Source organism: Juglans regia, chromosome 12 (assembly GCF_001411555.2).
Source record: "Juglans regia cultivar Chandler chromosome 12, Walnut 2.0, whole genome shotgun sequence".
NCBI lineage: Eukaryota > Viridiplantae > Streptophyta > Magnoliopsida > Fagales > Juglandaceae > Juglans > Juglans regia.
In genome coordinates this window covers 18834027-18856802 of record NC_049912.1, presented here as the reverse complement: position 1 = coordinate 18856802, position 22776 = coordinate 18834027, and the positions used below count along the sequence as shown (strand labels likewise).

The following is a 22776-nucleotide window of genomic DNA, read 5'->3' as shown; positions in this document are numbered from 1 at the left end:
TGTGCTCACTGTGACTACTTCTGCCTACAATTCCTACTTAATTTATGAGAAGGAAAGATTCGGTGTAATACCCATATGATAAAGATAACGGTAGGTGTTATATGATATCTTACATTGCTTGCGAAGGAGAAGTCGTTCTTGCTTTTTATAAAGTTTCAATATGAATGTAGTTCCAATTACATTATTGACTAGTCATTTTGAAATATACGACATGTGGTTTAGACCTTCCATTAGGACATTACACTAGGGGACCCAAATTGACCAACTGTATGACATAAAATTAAGGATTCACGAAAGTATTGATATGTAGTACTACTATAAAATATGAAAATTGTTTATCTTTATTATCTTCTCTCTTCTAAATGGATCATCAAAATTTCTGATTCTTTTATTTCTACTTGTAAAAGGTCACCTGTCAAAGAGAGATATATCAATATTTAAGTGACTTTTCATTTAAGTAGTCTCCCATCTTTCGTGCGCACGCGCACGTACTCACCCTCCTTCCATTAGCCTTATACAGTGCACTCAACCACCATACCTACATGATATATACGTATAGAAATATTATATACAAAAGCCACTATTTATTGAAGTCAATTTTGCACACATTAAGTGTCAAAATATACACCACATGTTTGAGAGGGAAAACGAGATAGAGATAGCAGAGAGGAGAGAGGTGAGAGAGAGCAGAGATGAGAGAGAGGAGAGAGAGAGAGAGAGAGTGAGTGAGTGAGTGAGTGACGATGAGAGAGACCGAGATGAGAGAGAGAGCTCGAGATGAGAGAGAGAGCAGAGATGAGAGAGAGAGAGAGACCGAGATGAGAGAGAGCTCGAGATGAGAGAGAGAGAGCAGAGATGAGAGAGAGAGAGTCGAGGAGAGAGAGAGCCCGAGATGAGAGAGAGAGAGTGATGATGAGAGAGAGAGCTCGAGATGAGAGAGAGAAACGAAGAGAGAGTCGAGGAGAGAGAGAGAGAGAGAGAAATGATGAGAGAGACAATGGGAGGGATGAGAGAGACGGGAGAATCCGTCTGGTGAAAAAAAAAAATAATTCATGAACCATAAGCATCCACGTAGTGAGTGCATTGTGTGCACCCACTACAGTGGATGCTATGTAGCAGCTCTCCTATGTATAACTCTGTCTATGCCATGCTAGGGCAGGCATGCAACAGAAAGCATGACATATGAGGTCATCCGAGATTTACTTGGAGTGAGATTGGATATGACGATTAAATACAACGCAAGTCATGTTAGACTACTAGCGTTTTTAAGTGTCAAGTATCAATAGCCTGATCTCATTAGTTTGCATTCTCTTTTGCATTGTAGAACTTTTTTTGTTTGTTCGACTTTAAGAAACAGAGACAGCCCCATATTGGCTGCCAATTTCTCTTCCTCTTTGTGTAAAAGTAGGATGTTTCCATGCTGCATCTCCTGTTGTTGGTACATTTCCTGAGAAAAAGTGCAAGAGAGTTGGTACATTTCATGCTGACACCTGTTGTTTTATCCATCCAAAACCAAAAAATAGCTATGCATTACTGGACATACTTTGCGTCGCACTGGCCTTGTGGGTACTTTTGAGTGGTATGAGGTTTCTATGAAACAGAGCCGCAATTCATTTCATCAATTAATAGTATCTATTAGCCACCAAAGCTGACATAGTTTTGCTCAGTAAATTAATTGTCTTTGTGACATCATGGTCTCGAACCTTTTGCTTTTTAGGTTTCAATGTCTGTCTGTCTTCTTGTTGCTGCTGCAGTTGCATACTTGCATGCATGCATATCAGAAGCAAATATGAAGGAAGGAAGCATATATATATATAATTGCTGCCCAGATGACTGTAGAGCAAATCAGAGGGGAGCGGTGCATGAATTGCTCTCTGCACTGAATCAGATGATGCTGTTTGTGTTGGAAAAATCAACACAACGGAAGAAATAAAACCGAAAATAAAATAGTACACCTACGCACTCAATGACACTAAGAATTTAACGTGGTTCGGCAATTGCCTATATCCACATAAAAGAACTTCACTAATAAATAGTAGAACATAAGAAAATATTACAAAGGAAAAGGATCACACTCTACTCAATTCAACTCTCTTCTTTTCTCTCAAAGCTCTCCCGGCTATCTCTTTTCTTTTGGGTGGTGGTGCTCAACCCCCTCACTTAGCCCCCTCAAGTGTACCCTTAGAACATTTTGGTTTTTGTTTTATTTGTGTTTTTTAAATATTAAAAAAAATACACAAATGCACTAGTAATAACTTATTTAAACATTAAAGAAAATAAAATATACTGGCGGTAACTTTGAACGGTACACTTGAAGAGACTAACTAGCATTTTCCTTGTATATATATATATATTTAGCAATGCTACTTTTCATCATAGACTTTGTCATCTCCAGCCATGCTTGATGATACGACATTCTAATTGGCATCGTATGTTTATCACTTCAATATACAACCACTTAAAAAATAACACATCAATAAGTATGACTACAGTAAAATCTAAAGATGAAGAACATTGATGATATGAAGGCATATGCAAGAATGCCAGCAAGAATTAGTCATAAGCTAAAAAAACTCAAGCTAATATTCATCACCAAAGCAAAGATGGCAGTATCAAAAGAATTAAATCAAATTTGATCTCATAATAACGGTTCAACTACATATATACCGGCCGAAGTACGAGTATAAATCAGCAACAACACCATTTTCGACCTTGCATAACATATGCATCAATTTCAACCATTCCCATGTTCCCATTAAGAGTCGTCCCCTTCCTAAACCCTATTCCAGGTAAAATTTTACCACCGGTTGCAAGGAAGAGAAAAAAGGAAAAGAGAGATAAAGGGGAAAAATATATTTACAACCTTCCACCTTGCACTCCTCTTTCTCCACCAGAGTACGAGTAAAATATGTTAAGACACTACTTACAGGTAAAAAATAGTATGACCAGTACCTGCTCAGACAGTTTAATTCTACTCGCTATTTGGCACAGAGAAGTAGATCACTGATCTGATGTACGTGCAGGCTCCTTTGAGAATGCAGGCAAATCTTCCTCTGTTCTGCTCTTTTGTGAAGTTTCAGCTTGAAGCATTACACTGCTCCCTTCATCACCCATCTGTTGAGTTACAAAGACGTAGAATTCAATACTCATAACAAATTTATAAAATAATCCATCACGTTAAAAACTGATCAATTAATTAAGAAACTAACTTAAGAATTATGTCATACATGCGAGGAACTATATCCAAGAACCTTCCTGTGAGAAGAAAAACATGTCACACCTAGTAGCTGTTGCTGCAACCATCATAACCCTTTCTTTTTCCTTTTTAAGAAATTGAATCTGAATCTGGTTGCAGGAACCAGAACCTTAAGAGATTCACGACAACTAGGAAGCAGACAGACAGTTTATGACAGCTAATATTGAAGCAGCAATTAAGAGAACGCAAAAATACCTTTAGATTACCAAACTTGGTAACTAGCCTCATATACTGATCACGTGCTTCTGGATAACGAACCATGGACCTGACTCTTGCTAGAGCCTTTTCAACTCCAGCAAATTTTTGTTTCCGGCCAATTCGCAAGAATTCATACTCATCAGTTTTCTCAGTTTCTGATGCCACATCTCCCATCACTTTATCCACTCGAAATCCACGCAAACCAGATCCTTTCCGCCTCCAACGCAGTATTGCCTTTTCGACGATACTAACAGACCAAACAACCCTTTTATACTGCTTTCGAACCTGATGTCCCCTCACATGAGCCTATGAGCATTAAGCAGAATAAATGATTTTTTTTTTTTTTGGGGGGGGAGATGTTGTGAAAGTTTATAGAAAGCACAAATTGCAACCAATGAACACTCTTTCTTTTATGAAAAGGAATTACAGAGACGGTGCAAATGCAACATGACTTTTACCCGAATGTGAAATGTGCCCAAATCACATGGATCAGGCAAAAACATTCTAACCAGTGAACACAAATAGGAATGAAATAGGGTATGTGACAAAACCCTAGCAGCTGGCAAGTTCTCTCCCTTGTTAGTAAAATAAGTAAAATAATTTTATAAAATAGACAGGGAGTATAAAATAGTAAAATAATTTTATTCAATCTCAAGTAGACGGAGTATAAAATAGACACACCTAAATAAATTAAAAAAATAAATCAATCTCCTTCAAGGACTCTGGTTAGAAAACAAGATAATTTGATGCAAAAAACATAAGAAAACTACATATATACAGGAGTACCTGAATTTTCACTATGCGGGTGCGTATCTTCAAGAACTCTTTTCTTCCCTTCCAACCACGATATCTTTGCTGGATCTTGACAGCTGCAGAATGCAAATATTCCTCAAAGTGGCCCAATTTCCGGACTTTGTTCAAAGAGCCAAGTGCAACTAGGTCAAGTGTGGCTTCAGAAATATCATTGAAGTTCTTAGATGATTGTCTATGATTGAATGAACGAGCACGGAATGCAGCTTGTATTAGAGCAGCTGCATGAGCTGACTTCCTAACAGCAGCAAGAGATTCTCTCAGAGAAAGGTTCTCCTTTTCTGCCACATCCAATGGGACAACTTGTGCGGCATTTTCAATAGCCTTTTCAGCTGCAATACTTGCAGCAACAGTGTCCATTACATTTTCATTGACAGTCAGTGAAGAAAGGTGACTGGTTAGATCTGCTTCTGCCAGGTATCCAGCAATCCCTTTATGTCCTCTGCTAGATGCCAGATCAGCAGCTGTTTTTCCTCCAGGAGATTCTGGTGTTGGGTCCTCAACAGCGCCTGGTGCAGCACCCAGTCTAAGAAGTGCAATGACTGCTTCCTCTCTACAGAAAGGAGAAAAAGAACAGCAACTTAATCGCTACTAATAAATAGACAAGTATTAAATAAAAGATTCAACTTAAACATAAACAATCCTAGATTCATGCTGAGAAACCTCAAAACCAAGCTTCATATATTGGAAGGGTAAAAATATAAGGGAGTTTCCCTCGCTTACATACATTTTATTCACGATTTTCTCAATTCAATTCAGTTTTGAAAACAAAATCCTTTTTGTTTTTTTTTATCGGTGACGAGAATACATATTGTATGTATGAAAGATTGGATCCAGAAGGGGATCGAGCCAATAATCCAAAAATAAAATGGCTCGGCAACCCACTTTCAGTACTCATTTTCAAAGGCGTTAAAAACATCAAATTCAATATTTGATAAATTTCAACTTTAAATTCGATATTATTAATTAGATCAATTATTCATTTGATATAATAGACAGCTGGATTTTGTTTTGCTCAATATAATAGACAGCTGGATGAAGAAAGGAAATAAACCATATGCAGCATTTGAAGATCCACTTTAAGTACTGATTTTTAAAGGCTTTAATAACAAAATCTGAGGCATTAGACAACAATGGATGACTTCATTGATAAATTTAAACTTCAAATTCAATATTGATAATTAGATCGATTATTCATTTGATACAATAGATAGCTGGATGAATAAAGGAAATAAACCATATGCCAGCATTTGAAATCAAAACTCTATTCATCAGGAGTTGACAGTATATTAATACTTAGAAGAGAATCTAAGAAAGCAATCTGACCTCCCAAAATACGAAGCCCAGTGAAGCCCAGTTCTTCCATGCGCATCTCTGAAATTGGGACTGACACCAACAGAAACTATGGGCCCCATGGCCCATTCATAACCAAGAGCAGCTGCCAAATGTATAACTCCTTGGCCTTCATAGTCCAAGACATGTGGTCCTTTACCTCCTTCATGTACTTTCAAAATTAGCCACTCAGAAAGACTATCCTTCAACAGACATTGTATCAATCTATCTCTAGGGATCATGTGATTACTATTGAAGGTCATAGAAGTCTCTTCAACCCTTCCCAAATCATTTCCACTTTCACTTTTCATTGAATATATTGTACTCTTAAGCTTACATTTATCACAATCCTGATTTGAGCAATTGAATCTATTCCTCACCCTGCCTAGATTTAAAAGTTTCACCAGGCGCATCTGAAAACGTACTTCATCTTCTGAAGCACTTTTCACTGCCATATGAAACCCAATTCCTGATGGCTTTTCACGATACTCAAACTCCCTCACCTCACTGCAGGCTAACCTATCACTGCGGGTGATATAGAATGGAACACGCCCGGGAGCATGTTGAGGTGTATGACATCTGATGACAGTATCAGTCAGAACTTCAGCAGAAACCTCAATCTCACCAAACATACATCCCCACTTAATCTTGCTAGATATCTCCTTGCTTACCAAAAATGTACCAACGATTAAAACCTGAACAAAAGAAGAATAAAAAAGCATGATTTATATTTCCGATTCTCTAGCATTGACTAAAGGCAGCAAGCATGCCTACGTGACTTTTAGAATATGCAGGAATAATAACATCCCAAACCAAAGTATGCACACCTTTGATGAATCCTTTGCAGTATCCACTGTTGTATCCCCAGAATAAGTCCAATCTGGTGAAAAATCCTGGATAGTAAATAGCTGTTCTTGGGCAAGGGAAGGGCCCAGCATATCAGTATCTAAATGCATATGATGTGATAAGCTGGATACTTCCTTGTCATCATTATCAGCATCAAGTGTATTCCAGTAGTTCCCAGAGTCCGAAGCCATCAAGGAATCATCACAATCTCCACCAATTTCTTTATCCATCCATCTCCCAAAGCTGTCAAGTTTCTTCAGCTCACCAGCTTCATTGTTATTTACACCATCTTTGGATTTCTTTTCAGCATGAAAGGTAGACTTGACTTCTATATGTGGATCCGAACAACTTTGAAATTGAGGATGATCTGAAATGAAACCAGGCTCACGCTGCACCTGCAACAAGGTGTAAATCTCACTTGGGGAACTATAATGGTAAACATCCATCTAAAGTCAATAAAACAAGATCCAACACAGACAACTAACTGACACAATATTAGGTTTGAATTGAGACACTAGAAAGACAGCACAATAGTAAAAATAAACTCCATAACATAAAACAACAGATGCTTATGCATCAATTCAATGCATACAAACACAGAACTTTGTAACAAGCATGTTCGTCTTTAAGCCTCAACACTGCCGTGGTGGTTCTCTCTGCCCCTCTCCTTTTCTTTTGGGAAAAATAAAAATAGCCCCAGTTTTGGTCTTCTTAAAAGTGATCACTGTGTTTATAAGGATGAAAAAACTAATTGATTCCTATGTTTTGACTCATCAGGTTTCTGTCCAAAACCAAGAAGTTGTCAGCATCAAGTTGGCATGCCACGTACAAAACTACTAGAGGTGAAAAATAACATAAAAAACCAAAAAAAGAAAAAGAAAGAATCAAAAGTTAGAGTCCAAACATATACAAAAATGCAAAATATAAATATAAAACATAAAAGTATAAATAAAACTTTAGATGCAAGTAAAAAAAAAAAAACTTTAAAAAATCAATAAAAGAAAAGACATAAAATAAGGAAAAGATAAATTATATATATAAAGAACATAAAAATTATAAATATATACGTAAAGCATAAATAAAAAATGAAGTGGGTGAGGATCCCCCCACCAGCAGGGGGGCTTACACTTGAGACATTGTGCATTCCCTTGTTCAAATCAATTTTATCAAAATCAGGAAAACATCGACAAGAGTCAGACCAAGTTCTGAGGGTTTCAAACTCAAAGAAACAAATCATCTGTGTTGGGTTTAGGGAGAGCAGAACTCACAGTGGGTATGAATAAGAGAGAGAGAGAGCAGATTTGCATTTGAATCAATGAGCCGGATCTTCGGCTCTGGTTTAGCTTGAGTAGAAAAAAAGAGGTTGTGGGTGGGGGGGCCCTCCCTACCATGTCAAGGTCCGAAAGTGTGATACCCGGATAAGCGTAGGTGGTGTATGGGATCCCACATTGCTTGGGAATGAGAAGTTCTTGCTCTTTATAATGTTCCAATAGGGCTTCAATTGTATCATGACTAGTTCTTTTAGAGTATAGATCATGTGGTTTGGACCTTCCATTAGAACGTTACAAATGTATTTTGATACCCCATATGATAAGGATAAGAGTAAGAAATGTATGGAATCTCACATTGCTTTGGAAGGAGAAGTTCTTGCTCATTATAATGTTCCAATGAGATTTCAATTGTATCATTGACTAGTCATTTTGGAGTATAGGTCATGTGGTTTGAGCCTTCCATTAGAGCAATACAAATAGTATCAGAGTCTATCCCACCAGAAATGTGGGACTTGAGCCATGCCACCTAAAACGGACTTGCCCGACAAGGACGTCGGGAATTTAACTAGGGTAGATTCTGATACCCAATATGATAAAGATAAGGGTAGGTGGTGTATGGGACAGGGGTGGGCAGCGGGGGCCCACCCCCCATCCGCCCCGCATGGAAGACCCCTAGCTGGGGGGCCCCACCCTAACCCCCCACTCCGCACCCCTCCCCTATTTAATATAAAAAATTATATTTTTAATATTTATATAAATATATTGTATATAGATATATACAATTTGTTAAAAACTTGAAGTTGAATTCAAGTTAATGCAAGACAATCCAAAATACAACTGTAATAAGTTTATATTCTTTTTGAATATATAAATTTTAATTTATAATTTTAATTATATTATAATTTGGGTCAAAAAAATTTTAGACCCAAAAATAATTTATAGACCCAATGGATCATTGGGTTGAGCAGGAGGCGGGCGGGGGGCTGTTTCAACCCCACCCCCCGGTACCGGGGCTGGGGGTGGGGTTGGAAACGCTCCCTCCACATGGTGCGAGGCGGGGTGCGGGGGTGGGTCCACCTCGCCCTGCACCATGCTGATAGCACCCCTAGTATGGGATCTCACATTATTTGGGAATGAGAAATTCTTACTCTTTATAGGGTTCCAATTGAGCTCCAATTGCATCATTGACTAGTCCTTTTAGAGTATAGATCATGTGGTTTAGGCCTTCTATTAGGGCGTTACAGGAGGAGGTGATCCCTACCACTTCACTTGCTCAATGAGGTTGGAGAGGGCAATGGGATGGGAGGGGGGGCCAACACCTTCATTTTTTATTTTTATGTTTTATTTTGGTTTTTTTAATTTTTAAGTTTTTGCCCCTTTTTGCTTGTCAATTTTTTTGAAGTAATAAAACTTCATTAAAAAATGCAAAAGACACAACCCAAGTACACATAATGTATATAAGAGACACCCTAAAGTCTATAGAAGCAATCCAAAGGGAGCATTAAAAAAGAAGATTTTGAGCTCCTCCAACATCCATTCACAATCCTCAATTTTACGATAATTCCTTTTCCTCCAATACACCTTGAGTTTTTATATTTTTAATTTTTTTTTTCTATATATGTTTGTATGACTTTGTTTTTTAAGTTTTCATCATTATATATGTACATCAATTTCTGAAATTTTCCTTTCTTTTTCAATAGATAAATACAACTCATTCACCCCAGCAGGATTATTCAACCATGACTCCACCCCACTACGTCTAATTATTAAAATAATAAGGTCTGTCACTAAGTCACAAAATGTTATTTTTATTAGCACCGGGTGTCCAAGAACAAACTCTCGACTAATCCCGAGAGTGCACAGCCTCACGACAAGCAGTTTCCCGCAAGTGTTCCTGGAGTAATTCAAGGGACCCCAGCCCGATGGCCTCTAAAAATTGTTTGCACCCAAGGGTTTCAAACTTAAGACCTAGAGGGAGTATAATGCCGAGACCAAGGCCCTAACCACTTGAGCCAACCCCTAGGGGTTAATGAAGTCCCACATAATTCTAGTGCTGCAAATCAATATCAAGAAAATTATATGCACATAGTTTGTGACCTCTTATTTAAGATATTTGCTATAAAAATGAAGTCAATCAAGAGCAAATGGGAAAGACCACAAACCTGAACTATCTCGAGAGAAGCTCCCATATATGTCTGGTTGCCTTCAGCGATCAATCTATCTCCCTTAGTTACATCCTGGACAGAGCTATTAGCATCCAATCTAGCATCTGTTAACTTATGTGTTAGAAAGTCAGCTCCCCTAGGATGTTCAGTGAAAAGCTTCTGGTCATGCACACCATTCGAGTTGCTCGAGCTGTTGGTTTCAGCACAGTTAGATAATCCAGAACCTTGATGATATTTAGTTCCAGCCACCCATGAAGCAGGGGGGCTCCTCGACAAGTCCGGAAATCCTGAAGGCAGCACAGCCACCTGGTCACATCTTGAGAACTCCCAAAACATATTATCCAAAAGATTAAATCAATTATTAAAATGAATATGCAGTTAAAGATATAGACACCCTAAAAAATATCTAGGGGGCCAAAGAGAAATATTCAGAAGGCAGAAACTCCTGTTCAATGACTACACACAGCAGAATAGGTTGGCCCATGATTAATACAAAAAATAAATTGATAATTCAAAGTGCCAGATAACAGAGCACAATAACATAATCTTATAATTGAGATCTCCAATTAAAAGATTCTCCTACTAAGTTCAAAAGTCCATACAGAAGAAAACTTCAAAAAAATAAATCCTTGCATTACGATGTAATCACAATCCAGCCACATTTTTTACAAGCGACTTCAACCACATTAATAATTTTACCTGCAACTTTATGTTCAAGCAAAGAGGTTTTATGCAAGAAAGAACCAAAAAGAGGTTGAGTGAGAGAAGATGCTCGTGGATCACTCCCAGAATCCACATCCTCAAATTCTGATGACAACGTTAGTCCATTTCTATCGACTCTGTTTGCACTTGATGCATAGGACGTCTGAACTGTCGGAGCAGGTGAATTTGCCTGTGCAGACCATGGTACAGGACTACTTTGAGGGCTTCCAGCTTGTGATCCTGGATCTGCTATTAAGCGAGAGATGCCTGACTTGTACCCCTACATAACATTACAGGGCATAACACAATACCTAAGCCACATAAAGGAGTAAAATAAAATACCTCAAATAGAGTCAACTAATGTACATTCAATTTAGATCATGGATAGGATCATAGATAGCTACAAGTCTTGACATGACCAACATTCATTTAACCCAAAAAGCCACTTGGCTCTAACTTAAATACCACCTCCTTTCCATACAGAAGGAGGTGAAGAGTGATCTTGTCAATTTTAAAACCCATTGGGTGTGAGCCGAAATTTCCAATAAAGAAAACAAACTCATTTACACAAGCATTTAAGATACACAGCTGGAGTTCAACAATTTAAATCAAACTCTGTTCGGAATACCCTAGAGAATTAAAAAATTGATGGCCATAGATGAGCACAAAGGATTACCTCTTTCACTTCTCTGTAATGTACAAGAACAATGTGCTCTAAGCGCCTGAAGAGAAGGGAAGTACACATCAAGATTGATGGCAGAAGGCAACAAAATATAGACTCATCCTTACCAACAAAAACTCAAGTTTGTCATTACAATTATTTTAATATTAAACTTTTACGGAAAGAAAAAAAGTTCATTATTCCCTGCGCTGGGATGCAAAGGGCTCAATGAATCATACACTGCTAGAGCCAAACACATCATCCTATGCAATATTCAGAAAAGAAATAATCTCGTACCATGCTACCAAAAACAAAATTTGAAACTCTTCAGGTGTTAAAATTTTAACTATAAGCATCACTTACGCATCAAGCATCCAGTAACTACGTCGTTGAAAGCTCTCGTTATCCTCTCCATGTGCATAGTAACAATGGAGAACGTCCACACTGTTAGCCTGCAGATGAACCAGTGAACAAATAATTAATTCAGCAGTCTAAAGCTAAATAAAATACCAGTTCAATCAACCATAATCAACAGTAAAGAGATCTACAAAAGCATTAAAAAATGTTAAAATTAACAAACATCATATAGATTAACAGCACCTTACAAATATTAGACTTCAGATACCAGAAATATAGAAACCACATTTATTTGATATCTCAGAAATGACTAAAACAGCAGTATCCATGAGGTCTCCCTAGAGAAAGCTCCACCTATTAACAAAGCATGATTTCAAGCAAAATCATACATCCAATCATCAAGCCTTCATGCATTCATGGGTTTATTAAAAAACAAACTAGTATAAAGTATTAATGTGATATTAACTTATCCTGGTTTGTTCAAATCGCTAGTAATATAAAGGAACAATGTCAAGGGATACACATCTCAAATGCCCATAATCTGTTAAAGTGGATACAAATTACTAATGTATTTTGAAGCATCGATAACAATGTCAACCAGATTTTAATAGAACACGAATCTAAATTAACATACATATGAGATTATCCACTCTATACCAACAAAGATAAAATAAGGCCAACAGCCAAAAGTTCCAAAATAAGAAAGTTGCATGATGGAAAGTGAAGATGCCCAATTAACCAAAAAGTTAATGGATGTTATTGACAACATAGATGTTTGAATTATTTAGTAGTTATTAGCAGTTAGCACACCGTATGACCTAAAAGCTTCTTTACTTAGGTTGATGCTAGACACACCCCTAGTAGTACAGCCCCGGAGATCATAGTTTTAAATTCCATTCCGTTCCAATGTAGTATCTGGTACACTATACCTCCTTGTTCCGTTTCGCTCCAAATTCCAACCTGTTCCTGTCCGTTTCGGCCATTCCTGTCCAATTCTGGCCAGAATTGGCATTCCGGGCCCTATTCATTCCAGACTATTTTAATGGCAATTTTGTAATTTTCTTGTCCTTGGATGGCCTTTTTGTAGATTTTAAATATATATGGTATTTAATTAATTCTAGAATATAAAAGGTATTTATAGAATGTTAATTTTTTGTAACTTTAAATATGTCCCCTCATTCTCTTTTTTTTTTTTTTCAAATATCATTATTTTTAATAATTTCTCTATTCTTTTATTTTTTTTCATCGTTTTTTGTGTCTCAACTCAAGTTTATGATTTTTTCAATGTATATTCATTTTATAAATTGTCAATTCTTCCATATATATACACACATACATGATATACACTTACATATATATATATATATGTATTTATCCTATTAGTTATTAGTTTATATATACATATAAATATATATAAAAATATATATATAATATAGTTAATCCCGAAACAGTACACTGGAATGCACGGGTACCAAAACATTTCGTTCCAGTGCTTAAACCGGAATGATCACCGGCACGGAATTTAATACATTGCCTAAGATCCTTCACAAGGACTTCACTACACTACTAGTTGGGGAGCAGATTCGGGCCAGACAGAACAAGCATTTTAGAACCATTTACCACTGTAGCTGGATTGCAAAGTTTCCTTGGCCCCAAAGGAGCGAGCAGGAAGGGGAGAAAGAGCAAGGAAGAAGTGGCATGGAAAAGTCACAATATTAAGAAAGGAGGTCCAAGAATGATGAAGGGGTAGAAATACTGAATGAATATGTAATAATCTTGTTGAATGGGAAATGGGCTTAATAGTCAAAAGTGTTAGTAGTATACGATTTCCTTTGGGTTTCTTTAACTGGCCCATTACATTGGACAATTATATTGGGCTGGGCTTAACAGATTGATTTTAGTCAATTAAGAGAAATGTAATAAAAAGGGAGTTAGCTTCTTGTATTGGCATTCGAAAAATAAAAACACTTCTTGATCTTGGGAGGTTGGTTTCCTAAAAAAAACCAGAAGTGTAAGTGTGTGTGGGTCGTTTTCATTCTTGAGTTGCAGATATCACAGGAAGTTAGTTTCGTAGAAGGGAGGTCTTGACAATTGGTATCAGAGCAAGGATTATGCCACGAATTCAAGTCATGGAGGGAGTAACCTATAGGCTGGATTAAAATGACTTGGTACCATGTATAGGGATAGTGTTAAGTCATTGAATATTGATAGATGAGTGAAGCTGCCAAAAGGAAAAGAGCTACCACTGGATCGGTGTCGATAGAGTGGGCCGCCGTGGATGTCGGATTCGGAAGCGTGGTGGAATGTTATGATCCTAAGGGTTAAAGGTTTAACCAAATTAGTATCCAACAGTCCTAGGATTTTTGGATCAACGGTTGGGTCTTCAACAGAATACAAGTTGTGGCTAATACTCGAGGCATAAAAGAAGCATTTTCTATGGGATATCGAAAACACCAGCCACCCTTTAGGTTGTTTAAGTAGGTTTGCTAGGTCGTTGTGCTCCTGCCACCTATTGGCAAAATAGGCCAATGGGTAAACCCCCTCCTGCCGCAGCCACAAAGGCGTGAGGCATCACAGGCTGTTGCCCGTGACCAACTCAAAGGGGCAAAAGTTCGACACAAAGCTTTTTGGGTAAGAAATATCTCGAATGTTTCAATGGTGTGCTTAATCAAAAGATAAGAATCAGATTTTTCAAAAGAAAACAAAAAAATCGAGTTCGAGCTCGTGCAACTTGAGCTCAACTCATTCATTTATTTTTAGTTGAGCCTAAGCGAGTTCGAACAACATTAATGGTTAGCGAGCCGTTGAACAAGGATATTTGAGTTTGAGCCAAGTTCGAACAAGTAAAAATGCTACTCAAGCTTGAGCACCCTTGCTCAAATTTGGCTTGACTCAGTTCGTTTGCATCCCTTAAAAAAACTTTAAGAAAATATTGAAAATAAGTGCTATATTTTTCAATTTAAAGTTTAGTTTCTAGCTAAAATTTGTGGTGCGTCAATCAGGTTATGGGTTGACCAGAGTGACCCGTGACCACCTAAACAACCCAAAAATTGACCATAATATCATTTTTTTCCTTTTGGATACTTGGGTCAACATGTGAACCCGCAGGTTGACCTAACACAACCCGATATTAACTAGGTTAAAATCGGGTCAACCCCAATTGACCCGAACCCAATTATGCCCAACCCTAACCCTATTATTACGTGTCAAGCAGCGGGTTGTATAAAGTGATAACCCAACATTGTATATTACTAGGGTACTACCCTCTTTTAACTACTAATAAATTATCATTACCTATTAAAATATTAAAAAAACTAGAGACAGAAGGTTCACTTACAAGAGGGTATTACCCAGGCAACAATTTTGACTAGATTGATTAGAACCAACCATAAACCCATCCCATCCCACCCCCCCCGGGGGCGCCACGCGGGGTGTGGGAATAAAATAAAACAAAAAAAAAGTGAACTTACAAAGAATAAATTGAACAGCACACCTTCAACTTTTCATGAGCTTCTTTGACAGTTTTTCCATCTTTCTTCTTCCTCCACCTATAACCATCTTTACGAAAATACCGGATAACTTTTCGATCAAAGAGAAACAAAGAACCCGCTGCAAAATGAAAAACCTTCAGTTTCTGTTTAAAAACCCGGGGAATGTCAATTCCCAATCTCTGAACAAAGAGAAGTGGCAAGAAATATTTGATTAGAAAAATATATACATAAATACATAAATACATATCAGTATTTGTTAGTAGTAATATCTTCCACAAGCATGATAAGAAAGTTATGTTTTTGACGTATTAATGTCTATGATCTCTTATTAAAATGTATGATGTATTGATTTATTGGGTATTCACTGCAGGGGTGGGTCCAAAGGGCCCTGCCTTGGAGAGGTTCCCCGACATAAAATAATAATAATAATAATAATAATAAATAAATAAATAAATTTATTGGGTATTTACCACATTTTGATTTTGTGTTAAAATGTCCCAAGTGATGACGATGCTAATGAGTCTGCAAGCCAAAACCAGTCATAGAGACAAGACCTATCCAGGCTATAATAAGTGTTGAACAAAGTATTTAGACTGGATTTCTGTTTTCATGGCTACATTGAGGCTTTTTAAGATAGTTTTTAGTTACGGTTTAAGGTAATAAAACTTATGGAATTTCTTAACACCTAGTGGTATGTAATATTATGATGTGGCATCCCTAGCCCTATGGGAAGGGAGCTTGGCAGCCATAATTCAGTAAAGAAACTTGCTTATCCATTCATACATGGCCAATGAAATTTTTCTACCCTCATACAAAGCCATATAATCTCAGTTGAAGTTGCAATATCTCATCATGTCCTAAATTCTAATACTAGGATTGTGCACGTGCGACACAACTGGCACAAAGTAGCTGGTTCTTAAGCAGTAATAAAATTAATTTATTATAAAAATTCACAGACTAAGTCAGACAATTCAGATAAGTAATTAAATCAAAATAAATCAGTAATTTTCCTAGTGTGGTGTATTTGGAGGGAAAAGTATGATGCAAATTTTGAGGATAGCAAGCAATTGGTTTTTTATGAGTAGGGTTGAATGTTGGAGGAGCTTAAAACTTTCTTTTTTAATGCTCTCTTTCTTCAGCAGCTTCTATAGATTTTAGTGGACTGATTTTTCATGATTTTCTTGTCTGTTTCTCTATTTCTAGTCAGGTGCTCCTCTTCTATACTTCATGTGTACTTGGACCATACTTTTTATATTTTTTTAATAAAACATATTCGATTACTTATATAAAAGAAGAAACATCCTCGCACAAGCTTAATAAGATGTATTGCAGTAATTTTATACACCTATATGCAAGATTGAAATAAGACACAAAGAAGCATGCAAGTGACAACCTGGAGGCTGGACAGGTGGATCTGGCTTTAATTGAAACCTGTGATGATTGCGAAGTATTTCACAAATTTCACTTGGCCGAAGCCAACGATATTGCGCTTCTATCAGTATCCTGTCAAGGTCTGCAAAAATTCGGGAATTTCAAGCTTAAGATTCAACAATAGGAACAAAATCCATTCTACTTATATAGTAAATATTTACCGATAAAAAAAAAATTATAATGTAAATACAGTATCTCCATGAATGTTGAAATCAAAGCCCCTAGGGGTTGGCTTATGTGGTAAGGGCTTTGGTCTTGGTGGTGTGCTCCTTTCACGTCAAAGGTTCAAACCCTTGGGTGCAAACAATTTCTATCGCCACACCCCATTTATGAAAAGCATATGACTTTATCTAATCTGTGTGATGGGATGGCTTACATGGATATGGGGTTTAATTGAGTAAAAGACATGTTGTGTTTACGGTCTCTAGGATGCCTCGTAAAAAAGATGTTGAAATCTATCCAATCTAGACCAAGCCCAATTGGGACAAAGACACACCTCCCCCAATCTCTCAATGTAAATACCCCAACATACTCAAACTCTCTCCACCATCCTTGTTTCCACATAACTAATACTCCACCCGAAGCTCCTTTAGAAGCTAAATAGGACCATTCCACGTAACAGTAACTCCACAAACTAGGAATGATCATACGCGAACGGAGGAAGCCTTCATAATACAACTGGTTCTACCCTCCCTCTAGTCCTCCCTCAACTTGGACTACCTCCCTTAGTGCGGTAGTTGATTGCCAAGACGCTTTAACTCCCTGCTCTTCTTAGATCTAGATTTTATTCCAAGTGACCTGCCTCAATTGCAATGAGTAGTGCTATTAGTTGGTCGTCAAATCCTCCACACATAATCCCCCCCCCCCCCAAAAAAAACACACACACACTGTTGTATCTCTTTAACTTTTTGCAAAACTCAATCTGATGATGAACCAACTATATTGTTGATCAATAGAAGAGATATCAGGGGGGACAACATCTTCCCCAAAGTCGGCCGCCAACTGTACACCAGGCCCTAAATATTCCTCCTCACAAGGCACCAACGACAATCCCATCATTTCCTCCACATCATCTCCTGCATACAAATCCCGCACCTCCTCAATAGCTCCATTGTTGCTGTCAATACCTTGTCCAAAGCTAAGTGTTGACCCATAAGGTGCCTTAAGAGATACCAAAAAATTGGTTCGCTACGTCATGGGTTGCGGGGCCATGGCCACCATTGGAAATTCTGGGTTGGCAACAAACATTGACCGAGGGTGCATCACTCACCAACGATCCTTTATGTGCCACTCCGACAGACCTTACACCGCCCTCAAGCCTCGACATTACACCGTTTTCCTTCAACTACACAATGGGTGCCATCGTTTCGTCGGGGAGAACACTGACTAGGGGTGTAGCACTCATTGGCAAACTTTTGTGTCACCCGTTGTGGAGGGCAGTCCATTTCGGTCGTCTCTACGCTGATACCCAATGTAGAATCCAATTCAAATGTAGATGACCCAATTTTCCTTTTGACCCGACACACTCTCCTAGATCTGGTTATAGAAACTGGGCCAAACCCAACTTTCTTTTTACCTTTATTTGGTTTTATAGAATTAGGCCCATCTAATTGCACCCAACCCACTTTTTTAGTGTAAATGACATATGATTCGGACCTATTTTGTGCTCCCTCTTATTGAGCCTTACAACCCTCTTACCGCCACCTGAAAGCAAGTCGATTTTCATAGATAAGAAGGCAACCGTTACCTTCAAATCAACAAGCTGGTTTTGCATCTCTTTTAATATAGTGTGCATCTCTCTTTCACCCATACTACCATTGGGGAAGGCCAAAACCATCCCTTGTTACATAAGAATCGGTTCTTGAGCTTTTAGAGGAGTCAGACTCTTGCTTTGGGTTCTGTCCATGCATGATCTGTAAAGGCTTCAAACCACTTTCACAGTTCCCCTTCTTGCCCCTAGTATCAAACTAAGTCACCAAAGCATGACTCATATTTAGAGTTGCAGCATATGATCACCTCGCCACCATGGTTGCGCTTAAGGCTATGTTTGGGTAGCAAAGTCTTCCCAACACTTTCCAAGTATTCTCGTACTTATGAAAATACTTCACATGCCAAACACAATGAATCATCTTCGTACCAAAATCTCTCCACTATAATATTTATCACTATTATATATAAATAAAATCATCATTAAAAAAAATCAATCATTGATGGGACCCACACATTTTTCATTTATCTATCCAAAAGTCAACAACTCAACATACTTCATACATCCAAACAATTCAAAATACTCTCAATGGGACCCACAAACCCACTTCAATCTCTACTCATAACTATTCACAAACATTCTATAATATTTATCACTATTAAATATAAATAAAAAATAAAATCATTATAATATTTACCACTGTTAAATATAAATAAAAAATAAAATTACTATAATATTTATCACTATTATATATAAAAAAATCATCATTAAAAAAAATCAATCATTGATGGGACTCACACATTTTTCAATTATCTATCCAAAAGTCAACAACTCAACATACTTCATACATCCAAACAACTCAAATTACTCTCAATGGGACCCACAAACCCACTTCAATCTCTACTCATAACTATTCACAAACATTCTCAACACTTCTCAGGTATTCTCACTACCCAAACGTAGCTTAAGGCCTCGTTTGTTTTCAGAAAATATATCATTTCATCTCATCTCATCTAATCATTACAACTTTTCTAACTTCCAATAAAAAATAAAATAAAGAATTCAGCTTTTTCAAATCCCAAAATAAAAATAATATTAAAAAATATATTATAACAATATTTTATTCAATTTTTTAACTTTAATCTCAATTCATCATATCTCATCTCCGAAAACAAATGAGCCCTAAGTCTTTTCGTTTCAACTCTATATTGTTGTTCTTATGATTGGATATGTTCATCTGGCTTCCCCCCCATGACCCATCACCATGAATGGAGAAAAACATAACAGTGGTTCTGCGTAACTCGACAGCAAATTTCTCCCATCCCAGACCTTCATACCCTTCCAGAATGGCTAGAACACCCCCGCTGACCTCCTCCATCATATTCGGTAACAGTTAAATATCTACCATGTATGTTGGAGCATCGTTGAGCCACGAAGGCTCTCTTTCCTTAATGCCTGTGTTTTATGAATTTTGGTTCTCCGCCTGGAACACTACTTCCACCGTAGCCACCAGCCACACTATAACACTACGACTCATAACTACAAACCTCCAAACCCTTATGCTCTTCTCTACAATTTTATTTAGGACCTCGATGTTTCTAGTGAAAACTCAAAAGCCTTCGGTTCCACCCAAAAGCACACAAACTAACCCATAATAAACTGTGATCTACTAAAGTAAGAAAAAAATGGAATGAAACAGAGAACTATTTCCGGTAATCATCACCGGAAATAGCCATCAATGCACTCATTCCATTCGAGAGAGAGCTGCTGCATTATACAAATCCAGTGAAGCTAGAATTTCAGAACTCAAAATAGACCTCTGGGACCCAAGCCTAATAAAAACAATATTGCTCAACGCACTCATCTCACAGAATGCAATGAAGCACTTCAATCGTAACTTCAACATGCGCAATAAGGTACTTCAGGATCGTGGTCCTCATGCAAAGCACTCAACATTGCAACAACTGTGCATGAGAGAAATGAGGGAGCTCTAGCATATGGCTTTGACACACACTACCTGAAGAATTTGCATAACATTCACAAGACTTCGAAAATGAAAAGAAAATAAGTACCCTCAAACTTGCTAAGCACCTTAGCTTGTTATCTCAAAGCATTGCTTTGAACATTTTCAACAAAACCCCTTAAAGAAAACAATTGAGTCGTTTGTACATTTATACTAACCAAGTTCTAATCTAATAAACCTGAGGAAAGATTGAAGCAGGGGGAGAGCGAGCGAGAGAGAGAGAGAGAGAGAGAGTATACGAGGAAAAGAAACCAGACCTAATGGTTGATTGGGAATGTATAGTCTACTCTCAGCCATAAACCCTAGATTTCATCAGCAATAGCTCCAATTACGAATTCACAAAAAAGCCAATACGGAAACCTGCAAACAAAAAAATAATAATAATTTCTGAGAACGCCAATCGAGAACCAGAGCTCAATGAATGAAAAATAAAACCGAATCACCGAGACAATTACCGGCAAAAATTGGAAACCCTAGCAGCAATGGAAGAGAAATGGAGGTTTGGGGTAAAGAAGGGGACGTACTATCGGAGAAAGAGAGAAGAAGCGCGTGAAAACCACTGAACAACTGAAAAAGCCTAAAAGAAGAGCGAGAGGGGATTGGAAGCCATGTGTCCATATTAGCAAAAGGATATGAACAGGTCGGAAAAAATCTGACGTGGTATGGGTCGCTTTTATTCGCCCGTGGCCACAGTCTTTAGATTTTAGTAGTTATTTCTATTATTGATATCTCAAAATACGATCTTTCATATATTTACGATTGAAATTTGGTTAATCATCCCGTTATTATTGATATCTGACGTGGTATGGGTAATGCAATCATGTTTATTATTTTTGAAAAAATATATGATCTATTATTAAAAATTTAATTTTTTTATATAAATTTTTTATTTTTTTTTTTAAAAAGAATGTACGGTACTTGCACACTCTGTGACTGATGTTGATGACCTTTTTCACCACCAACTGATCTCGATCAAGGATATGCAACAAAGAAGAAAAAGGGCCCCGGTGCACCTGATGAACCTCTGATTGCCTAACTCAGAAATATGGATGTATTACTTGGTAAAAAAAAAAAAGGATTTGAAGATCCAAGAATTGTCGTTGATAAGGATAGTATATTTTTCCTCGGAACTAGGGCTCTGATCATCATATTCTTGGGATATGATCCCAGAAAGAACGGTTTGACATCCGAAGTAATAATACCCTGAGTATCTCGCCATTCCCTTAGCGGTATATATTTGCTATTAAGGTTGGTTACCATAATAATCATATTGGAAGCAATATGACCCTGTGAACCCGAACCTACAGTGTTTTTGTAGGTTTCACGTCCTGTTGGGCTCATTATATGGGCCTTCTACTTTGTATCATTGGGCTCATCTATCAGAGATTTAAATGACTCTCTAGTTATCCCGCAAATTCCTATCAAATTGGTTTGGCGGGAATTTAAATAATATAAAACGTTTGTGCCTGTCACATCATTTGCTGAGATTTGCTATTTGTATTCGTCCAAGCACACGATTTCCTTTAATGCCAAGAAGGCGAAGATACACCTGGACCGTACTTCATCCTCGAGGTCAAACCTTTCGTCGACGATCCAGGCCACCAGCTGGTCAAAGCCCTACCAAAACCATATATATATAATATAAGGATCCAAGCCTAAAAGAAGAAACGATGACTCAATTCGACAAATTGCTTACCAAGAAAAAAACGTTCCTCAATCTGGACGCCATGGCATGAACAGAGTCGTCTCTCTCTGAGGACACTGCCGCATGTGGGGCCCGAGACAAACTAGCGCCCCCATTGCCTCGAGGCAGGGCCCTGAGCCATGGAAAGACCCCAGAAGGTAAGGGCTGGGATCGCCCTCCGAAGCCTCAGCCTCAGCCTTAATAGTAGGTGGAGAGTGCACCACGTCTATACCTGATGCATCGCTATTCGTCCGAATGGGAAAGGAAAAAGCCCCTTAACAATGGGAGGTAAAGAAGCCCCCTCCTCACCCCTCCTCACCCCTCAAAGAGGCGTTGATGGGAGATGAAGGAATCGAAACTGGGTCCCCGCTCAACTCCGGGTTAAGGGGAAGTATTGGAGTTCGCCTCTATATGTAGTAGAGGGAAGGGAGCCCGAAGTAAGCTTCCTTTTCCCGACCTTTCGTCATTCCACAGTGGCGTCGTCTATAAGATTTTGATACAAATTCCTTGAACACCTGTCAACGAGATTTCCACATGCCCACTACAACACGTCCCAAACAACTCGTGACCAGGATACAGCCTTTGCAAACATGGAGGCGCGACTTATAGAGATGGAAGAATAATTAAAGAAAATGAGTGAAACAATAAAGACCCTCCAAAAAGAGAAAGAGAGCCTGAAACGGAAAAATCATGCCTACATTAGGGGAGCCGCACAAGACCACAATGATCGACCAGAAGTAGAAGCACACAGTGCAGGCGGAACGAACGCCGACAAAGTATAGAAAAAGAAGTTGCATGATGAATTGTGCAGCCTCGTTGACAAATATGAATAGATGGCTAG

General features: G+C 38.0%; 1 protein-coding gene across 3 annotated transcripts; it reads right to left on the bottom strand.

Annotated features, from left to right (window-relative positions):
• Window positions 1-2604: 2604 nt before the first annotated feature.
• On the bottom strand, window positions 2605-20850 carry LOC109013039 (calmodulin-binding transcription activator 3-like). 3 transcript variants are annotated; one of them, XM_035683393.1, is made up of 14 exons: window positions 20707-20849; window positions 20509-20611; window positions 16483-16602; window positions 15092-15207; window positions 11605-11693; window positions 11257-11302; window positions 10578-10860; window positions 9876-10165; window positions 6424-6837; window positions 5591-6291; window positions 4241-4817; window positions 3452-3760; window positions 3228-3345; window positions 3024-3114 (listed from the first exon to the last, which is right to left on the bottom strand). In XM_035683393.1, the coding sequence occupies exons 2-13, from the start codon at window positions 20546-20548 to the stop codon at window positions 3238-3240; spliced, it is 3093 nt and encodes a 1030-aa protein (XP_035539286.1). In that variant the 5' UTR covers window positions 20549-20611; window positions 20707-20849; the 3' UTR covers window positions 3024-3114; window positions 3228-3237. The 3 variants fall into 3 exon arrangements, with proteins under 3 accessions (XP_018850507.2, XP_018850509.2, XP_035539286.1); XM_018994962.2 differs by lacking the exon at window positions 3228-3345 and having other exon boundaries at window positions 2605-3114; window positions 20707-20850; XM_018994964.2 differs by lacking the exons at window positions 3228-3345; window positions 16483-16602; window positions 20509-20611; window positions 20707-20849 and having other exon boundaries at window positions 2605-3114; window positions 15069-15168.
• Window positions 20851-22776: the final 1926 nt, after the last annotated feature.